Below are 14,306 nucleotides of genomic sequence, written 5' to 3' on the forward strand. Positions count from 1 at the left end.
TCAACCTAAGGGAGTTTTAGAAGGCTGTGGAAACAGAATAAAACAGAGCCAACCTCATCCTTTCTTCCTTTCTCTCCCGTACAAACTTTCCTTCATCCTTCTCTTTGAATTTTGAGAGCCACCTTGAGGAGTTAAGCTTGGAGATCAAAGGGGGAAGCTAGGGAACTTGTCACAACCATTAAAGGGGATTCAAAACCGTGTTTGAGGTGAGTTCCAGTTATGAATTTAATGGTGTGCTCTGTTTTTGAGTTAAGGTTTGAGTTTCTTAAGTTTTTACGCTTAGAATTGGACTTTGGCAATTGTTGAGTTTTTGGTTGGTTTGAACTTCAGGTTTTGGTGGTTTTGGACCATTGGGAAGTTTGGTAACTTTGATTTGGTGATTTTGAGATGTTTAGATGGGTTTTTGGAAGGTTTTAAAAGTGGAAAAATGAAGAAAAATGGCTGGTGCGAAGTTGGGCTGCGGCCTTGTTCTTGGGCGCCGCGGCCCTAGCTTGAAGAAGGTGGTGGAGGCTTTGTCAGGGGGGCGGGCCGCGGCATGGTCCATGTAGGGCCGCGGCCCTTAAGGGAAAAATTGCCCAAAAATGTGTTTTTGTGATGGAAACTTACTCTAAGGGCCTAGAATCGATCCTACTACTTAGTTGAGTGGGATTCGATGTTCCGGAGGCTTGGGTTGGGTTTGGAAGTATTTAATTACTCATTTTGATAAGGTTTTATATTTGGTTATGACTAGGTGACCGCTAAGGGGCTTAAAGGTTGATCGTTCTTAAAGGTCGTTTCTTTTATTAATTCTCGCTCGAACCCAAGGTAAGAGAACTGCACCCCATATGTGACATGCATGGCTGTGATTGATGCATGTTGGATGTTTAAATGTAAACATTGATAGCATAATGAATGTCTGGCAATCTTGCCCATTTGCATATGATTATTATTGAGGCATGCTGGACGATTAAGTGTGATGCATGTGATGCACAAGAAACATATGATTAGGGCATGCCATGAATGATGAATATGAGATTGGTCAGAGCTTGAGTCTCTGGGTTTGTGCATGATCATGATTATGCTAGCAACTGTTTAGTAAGCATGCTGAATGCCCTATTATTGGATAACTGGCATATGATACATATTGATAGCATTGCTTACTTGTGCATGGTACTGACTAATTAGTCAGATTTGGCAAAGGGGCTAGTATCAACTGTGAAGCTGTGACTTATTAGTCAGGTTCGGCAATGGTACTGGGCACTGGTCACGTTGCACTGACTCGTCAGTCATAATTGGCAAAGGTGTTAGCATCAGCTGTGAAGCTGTGACTTATTAGTCAGGTTCGGCAGTGATACTGGACACTGGTCACAAAGCGCTGACTTATCAGTCAGAACGGCCTTAGCGTGGATCACGCAAGCCAACAGAGATTAGATCTAATCGACCATCAGCATTGAATGACTCAAAGAGCATTAATGCCAAACCGACCTTGAGGGTCGATGAATGAAATAAGAACTTGGAGGCTAGTGGCTTACCTAGCAGCCACTCTCCCTCTTGAATCGTGTGATGTTCACTCACTGGTTTGAAAGCTTTACGCTCAGTGTGATTATAATGATAATCATTTGATAATGTTTATGTATAGTGTTATGTTTTCTTGCTGGGCTTCGGCTCACGGGTGCTATGTGGTGCAGGTAAAGGCAAGAGGAAGCTAGACCATCCTTGAGTTTGAGAGCTTAGGTGATGACGTGTACATATGCGGCTGCTCGTCCGCCACGGCCGAGGTTTAAAGTGGAGCTAGGGTTGAACCTTGTTTTGCCACTTAGAACGGCCTGTTGTAAATATTTTCTGTAATAAACTCTGAAATTATATTTTCGGAATCCCAATGTATATACTAAACATTCTAGTGAAACGTTACATCCTAACAAAAGTTTTTAAACCCTAAATCACTAATCATACCTAGATCACGATTTGGCCAAATGACTCGATTAGCGAGTTTAGCACTATTTACAAGGCACACCGTAACGGTCCCTGGAGTTTGGGGCGTTACATAAACACCCCTTTTCGTTTGAGGGGGGATGATAACCAACAGCTAGTTAGTTAGAAAATTAGTTGGCTTAGGCTCCAATTTTGTTATTTTAGTTTTATGCTTTGTAACTGTAATAACAGATTGCTTCACACTTGTATGAGCCTTGATGTATATAAATACAACTTTCTACCTCACAATACTTTGTAATTAGCAAGCATTGTTCTGAGGCTTTGTTCTTCAATTCTTTTCTTCTTGTTTTCTTGATTTCTTCGTGAAATCTTAAATTTTATAAGTGAAATAACACAAATAAAGAAATATAAGCGGGTGGACTATTTCTAACCAACAAGCTAATTGTTTCTCCAAAAAATATACAAAGCCCGAATATGAATCACTAAGAAATAAACTAAATTGATATAAGACAAATTTACCCCAAAATTTTAAACAAAACAACTTAAGACCGCAGAATTGAGCCGTCCCAGCAAAACCAACTTAATATTTATCAATTTTTATTTACTAATAAATTTTGTTAACTTTCTATTTATTGATTAAACGTGAGCTTTTGTTTTACAATAGTTTGGAACATTCATAACATAGGAAATGAGATAATTGAAAAGTGCGTAAGCTCACAAGTCATAATTTACTTTGTCTTATTGTACTACTAAACCTAGCTATATAATTATGACGAGGTCCATAGGCATTTTGCTTACGAATAACACAAAGTAAAATCACCCTCTTGTTTGACAAAATAATAAATTAACTCGATCAATGACTCGAATTTAAAGTAAAAAGAAAAAGGTTTTGGAAGTATATGATTGTTTCAATCTTTCTACAATCTTTTATACAGCTGCCTCAATAATATCAATATATATAAACATATCTATATATTTATACATATATCTTTACATATTCAAATGAGGATTCCAGGTACTATATACGGTAGGCATTTTCCTAGTCAATCATTTATGATTATATTTTTTTTTTGTCAACAGAGCAGGTGAGTCTACTCCCACTGGGGGACCTTTTATAAGGTTTGACTATTTAATTGGTTTTCAAACTCATGGAATGGAACTGGTAAAACATGAAATAATAACATAATAATTGTCACAAAAAGTTTTTTGGTCCCTTTCATATCATTAGACTTTCGAGTCTCACGTAATAAGTCTAAGAAGATTAAACTATTAATAAAAATATGTGTAATTCCACTAATAATCAATTGATTTTTAGATAGAGCCTCATGATTCTTGTCATGGTATCAAAATCTAATTCTCTAGCGGGCATTTGATCCACACCGATCCAAAAGAGTGAGCTAACCCGCACGAGATCTGCATAGTGCAAAAAGACACTTGAGATCTGAGATCCGCATAGTGCGAAAAGATACTTGAGATCCAAAAAAAAAATAAACGAGCTGAAAAAAAAAATAAGCCACTTGTGATCAGGTAATTCAAGATTGAGCTGAAAAAAAAGGTTCTTTGGTACATTTCATATTATTAGACTATTGAGTCACATATGGAATAATTGTAAGAATATTGAACCATTAATAAGAACAATTGTAACTCTACTAATTACCAATTGATTTTTAGATGAAGCCTCATGATTCTTGTCATAGTATCAAAAGTCAATTCTCTAGCGGACAATCGATCCACATAGATCCAAAAGAGTGACCCAAGCCGCACGAGATCTGCACAGTGCAAAAAAACATTTGAGATCTGAGATCTGCATAGTGCGAAAAAACACTGATTGGTTTTTAGATAGAACCTCACAACTTAACCCTCGTAAAAATTCAAACAATCATAAAACTTCGTATACATAAAACCTTCTATTATTGCTCAATTGTTGTTAGACTTTTTCTCGTTTCTTGCTCAAAATGATAGTACCAATAGACTTGGTGTTATTTACCAAGAACTTTCTGCAATTGGATACTTTAGTTTCAAGTTAGTTTGCTTCATGAAATTACCTTGGAGCTCTTCACCAATCTTGTAAATTTAAAAAATTATTAGAAAGATTGTTTGTTTCATTGGTTTAGACATCATTATGGACTAGTACACCTTAAGCATGGAAATTTCTACCAACTCCAACCTGCTTTAACTTTGTATCGTTATGCCATATTAGTGTAAAGTTAAACTTAGCTATCTAACAACTCCAGCTTTGTTCTCTTTTTTTTTAATATATCTTCATAGACTTATTCCACAAACTCAGTCCTATAAATACCCTTTAAGGTTCCCTTCAATACCATCAAACCAAGTCTTGTGATCTTCTTCTCTCGTCTTACAAAAAACAAAAAGATACCAAGTGTTTCTTTTGTGTCCTTAGAGAGTTTTGATTGAGAGAACAAACATTATGGCTCAGCAATCTTTGAGCTTCCTCTTAGTTCTTTCTCTCCTTGCTTTTACCCCACTTTGCTTGTGTAACAAGTATCAAGGCGGTTATCTGTACCCGCAGTTTTACGACCACTCATGCCCCAGAGCTCAGGAGATTGTCAAGTCAGTTGTAGCCAAGGCTGTAGCTAGAGAGGCTCGCATGGCTGCTTCCTTGCTTAGGCTGCACTTTCATGATTGTTTTGTTAAGGTAAATATGATCAATGAACCAAAAGCCTTGCTACTAGTACTATATGATTACTATAATTATTCAAATACTTTCATCTACTTTTTTTCAGGGCTGTGATGCATCTTTGTTGCTCGACAGCAATGGGAAAATAGTGACCGAGAAAAGGTCCAACCCGAACAAGAATTCAGCTAGAGGATTCGAAGTACTTGATGAGATTAAGGCTGCACTTGAGAGGGAGTGTCCCAACACTGTATCTTGTGCTGATATTTTGGCTTTGGCTGCTAGAGATTCTACTGTTATCGTAAGTCAAGACACTAACTTGTGTGACCTTGTAATGTTTTGGCATAACCAATATTGACTAGGTGAGTGGCTTTGGTATGATTTTTACAGAGTGGTGGACCCAACTGGGAAGTCCCTCTTGGAAGAAGAGATGCCAGAGGAGCAAGCTTAAGTGGCTCAAACAACGATATCCCAGCTCCAAACAACACTTTCCAAACCATTCTCACCAAGTTCAAACGTAAAGGACTTGACTTGGTTGATCTTGTTGCTCTCTCTGGTACGCTTTGTTCACTACTTTTATTCTCTTTTTTCAACTGTCTTTTTCTACTTAGTTGGTCATAACATAGTTATAATAACAATGTTGCAGGAAGCCACACCATCGGAGATTCTCGTTGCACCAGCTTCAGGCAGAGACTTTACAACCAAACAGGCAATGGCAGACCAGACTACACCCTTCACCCAAGCTATGCTGCAGAGCTGAGAAACCGGTGCCCGAGATCCGGCTCAGACCAGAACCTGTTCTTCTTGGACTTTGTTAGCCCAACCAAGTTTGACAACACCTACTACAAGAACTTGTTGGCCTCAAAGGGTCTTTTGAGCTCTGATCAAGTTCTTGTGACCAGTAGTGAAGCCTCCAAGAACTTGGTGATTCAGTATGCTGAGAACAATGAGCTCTTCTTTGAGCACTTTGCCAAGTCAATGGTTAAGATGGGAAATATTTCTCCATTGACTGGGTCAAGGGGAGAGATCAGAAAGAATTGCAGAAGGATCAACAGTTACTAAATCACTATATAAGTGGAGAAGTTGATGAAATGACATCTATTGTGTTTTTTTAAGTTACAGAAGACACTACTGATGGAGTGTTCTTTGATCATTTTTCTTTATATCTTGAAGAAATATATTTTTACATAATTTATTGTTGTGAGTGCTCCAACTTTAAGGAGACCTCCATTTTCTTTTTGAGATAATAAATATAAAGACTTCATTTTAGCATTCAATTTTTTTAAGCTTAGTTGAATTTTTATAATTATTTTTTTATAATCAATATATAAAAATAGAAAGAATTAGCTAGCATTATAATATTATTTTAAATAACGACTAATTAACTTTGAAATCATCAATATCTCTTCTAGTGTAAATAACATAATTTTTTTTTTGTTTTAACAGTTTGTTTAGTTAACTTTAACGAAATATTCCAAATATATAATAGAATATACTTTTAAAAGAGGAAATTACACAAAATATGAGATTTTTTTATAAATATGGCAGTTTTTTTTTTAAAAGTTTTTTATGGCATATTTTTTTTTTTTACATTTTTATGGAATTTTTTTTCCATATATCTGTAAAACTTTATTTGTATACCATATTTTATATTTTATTTTTTTAGTATCTATTTTTGATATATTTTGAAATTATTTTAATAATTTTAATCTATTTGTGTTAATTTTTATCATTTATATTTCATAAAATATTTTTTTATATAATTCTTTGAAAGAAAAAACTAAGACATATTCCTAAATTTATTTTCATCATCTATTTTCATAGTTTATTATTATTCCTAAATTTATCTTTTACAGCTCAGTGCTATGCATCCTATCCATAGATTGTTGAAGCCACATTTCAGATACACAATGGAGATTAATGCTCTTGCTCGAGAAAGTTTGATTAATGCAGGTGGTGTCATTGAAACAGCATTTGCGCCAGGAAAATATTCTATGGAGTTGAGCTCTGTTATCTATGACAAACAATGGCGATTTGACCTACTAGCATTGCCAGCTGACCTAATCAATATATGTATATGTACCTTATTATTATTATTTACATCATATAAACAAATAAAGAAACAAATCAATAATATTGGCCTCATTATTTGTAGAGGAATGGCTGTTGAGGACAAGAATAGTGAACATGGTCTAAGGTTAATAATTGAAGATTACCCTTATGCCAACGATGGTCTTCTCATATGGAGCTCTATCAAACAATGGGTCACAGACTACGTGATGAACCATTACTATGCTAGCTCAAACGAGGTAGAGCGTGACGAAGAGCTACAAGCGTGGTGGACTGAGATCAGAACCGTAGGTCATGCTGACAAGAAGGACGCACCCGGGTGGCCGGACCTAAAGACGAAGCAAGACCTCATAGACATCGTCACCAACATACCATGGACAGCCTCCACTCACCATGCAGCTGTCAACTTCGGACACTATGCTTACGCCGGTTATTATTCCTAAATTTTCATCATCTATTTTCATAGATTTGATTATTTTATCATATTTTTCTTGTTATAAGCTTCACATTTCCTGGGCTCAATCTGTAACATACATATATATATATGCATAGATTTCTATAGAAGAAGAAGTTAACCGATTTTGCAGTCATCGTTTGCTGGCGTGGCATCATCAAGATTCACATCAAAACAATTTTGATTTTTTTTGTGATAATAATTGTATGCCACTGTCTGTTTTTTTTTTAATGATGTGAGATAACCGGATACAACTATAAAAATCAGTTTTATTATTTAAGAGGTGTTATAGTAACTGGTTACAACTATAAAAATAATTTTTATTTTTTTAAGTAATGTACCATTATCAAAATATCAACTGAATTGTAACTGGTTACTCAGTGAGATTTGGAAGAAAAAAAAATGATATGAAAAAAATAAACTAAATTGATCTTGAAAGTAACTGGTTACAACTAGGTCTGAAAAAAAATGAAAAAAAAAAGACAGTTGCATTGGTAAATGATTACTTAGCCAGACTTGGAAAAAAATAAGATTCAAACAGAAAATCTAAACTAATCATAATCGTAACTGGTTACAGCGAGGTTTGAAAAAAAAATCAAATCTAAAAAAAAAACCAATTGCTATGGTACCTGGTTACTTAGTCAAGTGTAAAAACAAAATCAAATCTAAACAAAAGAATCTAAATTAATCGTTATCGTAACTAGTTACTCATAGGTCTAAAAAAAATCTGTTGACGCCGTTTTTCGTCAAACAATGAAAGAAGAGCACATAAACAATAACTGAAGATGGCCAATTGAAATAAGACAACTCAAACACACGATTTTTACGTGGTTCAGCAGTTAAATCTGCCTAGTCCACGAGTCTCTGTTATTAAACTCAAGATTATCTCTGGGAATTTTTCAGGAATGAATTCTCCAGAGTTTTCTCTCAAGGTTCATAATTTTCGGTCCTTTACAATGGTGCATGACCTCTCTATTTATAGAGAAGATCGAAGAATACTATCCCACATATTTTGGGTAGTTACTCCTTTTTGTGAATAAAATTAATGGCTTTAAATGCCTATAATCAGATATAAAAGGAAACGTCCCCTGAAGACCAGGGGACGTATAACTGACCAAATAATATTCTACGATTCTAGGGGATTTACAGTAATAAATGAGGATTACATCTCGTATTTACAACACTTATAGATATTCAAGGTGGTTATCATATATCTCCAAGGCCTTAGCTTCCCAGGTTTCTCGTCAGCTCCCGAGCTAGAGACATCTCCCGAGGTCACATGGCTTTCGAGATCGTATGTGCGTCGAGCTCGGGACCCCTGATCCGAGGTCATCCCTGAAGATGAATGCTTCCCCGGAGCTGCCTTTCGAGATCATGAACACTCCAAGGTCACCATATTCGAGGTCGTCTATGTCCTGCAGGCTCGGTATTTAATCGTGGAGCATATTTCCAACCTTGTGAGTCCACTTGTTTGCGAATCCAAATTTCGAGGTCATATTTAACATAGCTCGAAATCTGGGTGTAACATCTTGCCCCCTCAAAAGTATTTGTTCGAATCCTAAGAGAAGGAAACTTTTGAACTACTTTCTTTGAGAACTGTACCGTCACACTTTTGAAAATGGACACGCGTCAGCTGGGTATTGCTCATTTTTGGTACTTGAGTACCTTGGAAACACGCCCACGATCATCCGTTTGCCACCTTTTCGGCGCCATCTTGTCATTGATTCCCATCCGTCCGATCTGGCAAGGATTCCATTCAACGCCCCGGATTAATCCCCCTTTTTCCATCTATATATACGAGACCCCACTCTTCATCTTCATTTTTACCTTCGTTCACCAAAAGCAAGAAAAGAAGAAAAACGAAACCAGAGACCATTTTATAAAGTTTCTATTCTGTGCATGTTTTCTCGGCCAAAGAAACAAAGAAACCCTAGTCTGTTCGAGTCCGTGAGTTCTTATTTGCAACCTCTTCTTCAATCAATGATCTCTCTGCAAACACCATTATTGTGTAAGTGTGCAATCTTCGTTTTCCATTTTGTCAGTTTTTGTTCATACTGTTCTTGCTGTATATGTATATATTAGTTTACATCCTTAGCATAATATGATAGGAGGTTTTGATCCGATATGCTCTCATGCTTTTTAGACTTTCATACTGGATTTACATCACTGGTTCATACCCAGTTTTCATGTTTGAGTGAGGTTCCTATTTTCTGGGTTTTGAAATTTTTAGGCGACGTTTCTTGTACACTAAGTTTTCAGGTAAAAAACCTTGCCTTTGATAAATGCACGAAACCCAAGAATGCCTTTTCTGATTAACCGCCACTCTTTTTTCCCTTGATCTTCGGGATTTTCAAAAAATTATCCACGCTCCTTTCTTTTTCGTGGAACGCACGCCCTGACTCTTTAATAAGGGTCTTAATATTTAGCTTGTTTTGCTCCTAAACCCCCGAGCTCATAACTTCGAGCTCGCAACTCTTGCATGCATGGCCCTCACCATTTTTTCTTTCTCGCTAGATGTCACAGAATCTGGAAAGACGGTGGGGGTCGTTGCTGGCAATCCCTTACGAGCCAAAATCTCCGAGCCCAGAATCGCTGTTCGCCCGGAATCAACGTCGGATAAGAGAATACGATCTTGCGCGCGAGCAAGAGGACATTCGAGCTCACTACCGTCGCCAGATAGACGAGGTCATAGAGGGGAAGAGGAGAGTTCTTCGGGAGGCCCTCTATCCGGAATCCTATTCAGGACCTAGGCCGATTCCTCTCGATCCTGTATCAAAGGTTACTGTCGCCTACCATCCAGGAGAGCTCAAATTTTCACTAATGGGGGAACCTTCTTCCTCGCAGCTGAGGAGAGAAATGTTTGAGGCCGAGCATTATTGGAGCTCGGTTACCACAACAAGTCAGATAACTGAAATTCTGGCTTTCCACGGCCTCAGCCTGTCAGGCTCCTTGAAGTGTCGAGCTCCAGTCGACCATGAACGAAGCTGCTTCGCCCCTGGGGGCCGCGACGCCAGTGTGAAATACTCGGCCTGGAGCCAGGAACACATGAGGGCAGGAGCTCTGTTGCCCTTGAAGTCTTTTTTCAAGGACTTCACGGATTTCGTTGGGTTGGCCCCGTTCCAACTCAACACCAACTCTTACAGGGTACTGTCTGCCCTGAGGTCCTTATACCACGAGATCGGGTGGAAAGGACCTTCGCCTCAAGAGATCTTGTATCTCTTTTTTCTGAAAAGTAACCCCTCCCGAGCTTGGGGATGGGATGGCTTTTATTACCTCTCGAGCTATCCCAAGGAGAAGAAGGTCTTTGAAGATCTTCCCAATCATCCGCCTGATTTCAATAGGGCCTTCTTCTGGACGGATGGCTTGTCCCCGTCTCGACACTATTCGTTCAGGCGGATTCGTAAGTATTCTTGTTATCTTTATTTCTATGCTCGAGATTTTAGCTCTTAGATCCGTACTTAGTAGAAATATGTTATCTTTCAACCAATTTTCAGCGTCCCACTCCTGACGATACAATGAAGGAGCATAGAGAGACTCTGCTCCAACTCCCACATGGCAAGAGGTCTCTATTATACCTTTTACACGAGGTTAGGCTCCGAAAGTGTGGAATTTTGGGAGAGGGCCAGTCCACCTTTGACTAGTCCAACAAAAAATATGAACACTGGGAGCAGGTGCCCCTGCCCACAGGCGCCCTTCCTCCGAGGAGAGAAACGAGGCCACCACTTCCACTTCGCCTGAGAAGTCCGCAGTCGGGGAATGAGGCTAATGATGAAGCCTCGAGCTCGGATTCGGATGAAGGTAAAGTCCTCCCTACCTTGAGAATGTGGTCCCCCACCTTACTAAAATACAGGCCCAAAGGTTAGTCTTGTGCCCACAGGATAGATACCACTTCTACATATGGAGTTGGGTAGATGACTGTGTCCATAGATTTGATAGTGGGCTCGGGAAATACGACACCATGTACACCACGGACGAGGTGTGGAACGGGATAGCTGTTCAGTATGGGACCAACGATTATAGGGACCTTTCGAGGTTATCGCCCACATATAGGGAAGGCACTCCCCCCGCCTCCTCCGAAGACGGGGGAATTTCATGGTCCCCAAGTTCGAGCTCGGGGGAGAGTTCCAATTAGGTTTCTTCTATCATCACTTTATATGTCTGTGATACTGAAAAAACTTGTTTGCTTCTCTTTTATTAACTCATTCTGTGTTGTGACTCGTGCAGGCAAGATGGACTCCGACTTGGATAACATCATCGATGGTGCTGGCGCCAAGAGGAGCAAACGTCCCAGAGCGGGGTCGTTTAAGACTGACCAGCCGGGCAAGGGCCCCAAGAGGTCCAAGAAAACACCTCCCCTTGCTCCGCCGGTTTCGAGCTCCATCGCTGCGGCGACTTCCCAGGCCAGCGCTTCCACAACGGCGCCGTCCTCGCAGGTCGTCGCCTCTGCTGGGGCGCCGACTTCGCTGGTTGGTCCCTCCATTATGGCTGAGTCCCAACCTCCTGTGGTAGGTCAGTCATCCTTAGGTTCGCCTTCTAGACGACCTTCTGCTTCTCGAGCTCAGAAGCTATCAATTTCCACCCACATGGATGCATATGTGGTCGATAATGCCGCTGGGTCCCACGGATCTACGCTGGTCTCGGATGTTATGTCCCGGTTTGGCCAGAGCTATGGCAGTCTCGAAGCTCCCCAATGGAAGTGCTTAAATGACACCCGAGACTGCACTGTTCTCTACGAGAAGAGTATCGAGCATACTGCCGCGGTGAGTATCCTTCTATAGTCCTTCCTTTTCTGCTTATAATCACACTGACCTGGGGCTAATGGTGGTTTCTTCCTTTTTTAGGCTCTTGCCTTCACTGCCCAGCTCAACTATAAACTGAACAATGAGATCCACTCGAGCAAGTCTCATGCTCAGGAGGCGAAGGATCTCCAGCTCAAAGCATGCGATGATCTAAAGGCAGCGAATGCGAAACTTGAGGCAGGAGCCAAGGAACGTGAGGACATGGCCACCAAGCTTGGAAAGCTGAAAGCTGAGCTTGAGGAGCATAAGAAGGAGGTCACCCAGCTTCAGGAGACCAACAAGAAGCTTGAAGAGGAAAAGGCTGCCACCTTCGACATCATGGAGGATGAAAAAGCTCGCCTCCTTGCTGAATACAAAGAGAAGAAGGATCAAGCGGTTGACTCTGCTATGTACCGAATGTGGGCCTACAATGAAGATCTGGACACCAGCTTCTTAGGTCCTCACGAGGCGCCGCTTCTTGAAAGGTGGAATGCTCGGCTCGAGAAGGAAGAGGCTGAGCAGCTCGAGAAGGAGAAGGCTGATCAGCTCGAGAAGGAAAAAGCTGCTCGGGACGCCGTTTCGGAGGGAGCCCAGGAGGATAGCCATGCTATTCGTCCTGAGGAATCCGGTGCTGTAGATGCTGAGAAGGCCAAGGAGACTCCTCTTCCTTGACTCTGATCTCGGGGGAACCATTTATTGGGGCTGCGTCCCCTTATTTCTGTAATTATTTTAATTTATGCCCTCGGGGCTGATACAATTTCTTTAAATATTACTTATACATGCTTTACATTTCTTGGCTCGAAATATTTGGCACATTTTATATTGATGAATCAGTTATGTTTATTTAGTCATACAAACATATCATGGATTTAGGTTCGAAGCTCAATGCATTCATGCACAGTTTGTTCAAATTATCCGCTTCCGACCTCGTTATTCTTCAAAGTCGGATATTACTTCAACCATGAACCCAAAAGTACTTATATGGTATGCAATGTGGATGATTTGGTTATATCTTTTTTGCTTAGTCACTTTTTCTCATCCTCGGTTTTTGCTCCAAGGTTAAGAGTTCGAAACTATTTTCTTTAAGATATTCCAGCCTCGATTTTGAAATAGGTTTAGGTTCCTACTTACCATCGATTAGTTTTTTTTCTTTCTTTTGACTGGTTTGTTCCAAACCTGTTTAGTTTGCACATCTGGTTAACTCCAAACGTTTTCGGTTTTTGATAATTCGGTTATGTCCGAACTTTCTCAGCTCGCGTATTTGGTTACATCCAAATACTTTATATGTTTTTGATAATTCGGTTATATCCGAACTATCTAGGCTCGCGTATTTGGTTACATCCAAATACTTTATATATTTTTGATAATTCGGTTATGTCCGAACTATCTAAGCTCGCGTATTTGGTTACATCCAAATACTTTATATGTTTTTGATAATTCGGTTATATCCGAACTATCTAGGCTCGCGTATTTGGTTACATCCAAATACTTTATATGTTTTTGATAATTGATAATTTCGGTTATATCCGAACTATCTAGGCTCGCGTATTTGGTTACATCCAAATACTTTATATTTTTTGTATATGTTATTTTTTATTTTTTAAGCTGATGGTATATGTACCAATGATGCCCCCTTAATATCCTATGAGTGTGACCATAGGTTATTAAATTAAGAGAGATTGCAAAAATAAAAAGAAATAACATATTTGAACGAAATGGATCTTTTATTTGATGACATTCAAAAACAAATAAGCTAATACAAATAGAAACTCATGGTTATAGGCAACACTTTTCCTACACTACTGATAGTAAGGTCTAAGGTGTTCGCCATTCCATGCTCGCGGTACTAGGCTCCGTCCAATCTCGCAAGTTTGTACACACCAAGTCGGATGACTGACTCTATCTGGTATGGTCCTTCCTAGTTCAGCCCGAGCACTCCAGCTGCCGGATCTCGAGTTGCCAAGAATACGCGTCTTAACACCAGATCTCCCATTCCAAATTTTCGATCTCGAACCCTCTTGTTGAAATATCTGGTAGTTCGTTGCTGGTAGGCAGCATTTCTCAGCTGAGCCTCTTCTCTTTTTTCTTCAATCAAGTCTAAGGTTTCCTCGAGCTGAGTATGGTTTGAACTTTGGTCGTAAATCTGAGTTCAGATCGTTGGGATTTCGACTTCTATGGGCAACATTGCCTTGCAGCCGTATGCTAGAGAGAACGGGGTATGTCCTGTCGAGGTTCGAGCCGTTGTCCTGTATCCCCAGAGGACTCAGGGCAATTCTTCGGGCCACCGCCCCTTTGCTTCCTCCAACTTTTTCTTTAAAAAACTCTTGAGAGTTTTGTTCACAGCTTCGACCTGGCCATTCGCTTGAGGATGAGCCACTGATGAAAAACTCTTTATTATACCGTTCTTTTCACAAAAGTTGGTGAATAGGTCGCAATCGAACTGGGTTCCGTTGTCGGA

The 14,306-nt window shown here is 39.7% G+C and overlaps 2 protein-coding genes across 2 annotated transcripts; both read left to right on the plus strand.

The window, feature by feature from the left end:
• The first annotated feature begins 4,224 nt into the window (after positions 1 to 4,224).
• Positions 4,225 to 5,815, plus strand: LOC133812693 (peroxidase 72-like). The gene is made up of 4 exons (XM_062246490.1): positions 4,225 to 4,567; positions 4,656 to 4,847; positions 4,937 to 5,102; positions 5,193 to 5,815. Exons 1-4 carry the CDS (start codon positions 4,340 to 4,342, stop codon positions 5,606 to 5,608), a joined length of 1,002 nt encoding a protein of 333 aa, XP_062102474.1. The 5' UTR covers positions 4,225 to 4,339; the 3' UTR covers positions 5,609 to 5,815.
• Positions 5,816 to 6,648: 833 nt separating this feature from the next.
• LOC133812694 (lipoxygenase 2, chloroplastic-like) lies at positions 6,649 to 7,074 on the plus strand. Its single transcript, XM_062246491.1, has one exon. The coding sequence runs from the start codon at positions 6,706 to 6,708 to the stop codon at positions 7,057 to 7,059; it is 354 nt and encodes a 117-aa protein (XP_062102475.1). The 5' UTR covers positions 6,649 to 6,705; the 3' UTR covers positions 7,060 to 7,074.
• Positions 7,075 to 14,306: the final 7,232 nt, after the last annotated feature.

Source organism: Humulus lupulus, chromosome 1 (genome assembly GCF_963169125.1).
Source record: "Humulus lupulus chromosome 1, drHumLupu1.1, whole genome shotgun sequence".
NCBI lineage: Eukaryota > Viridiplantae > Streptophyta > Magnoliopsida > Rosales > Cannabaceae > Humulus > Humulus lupulus.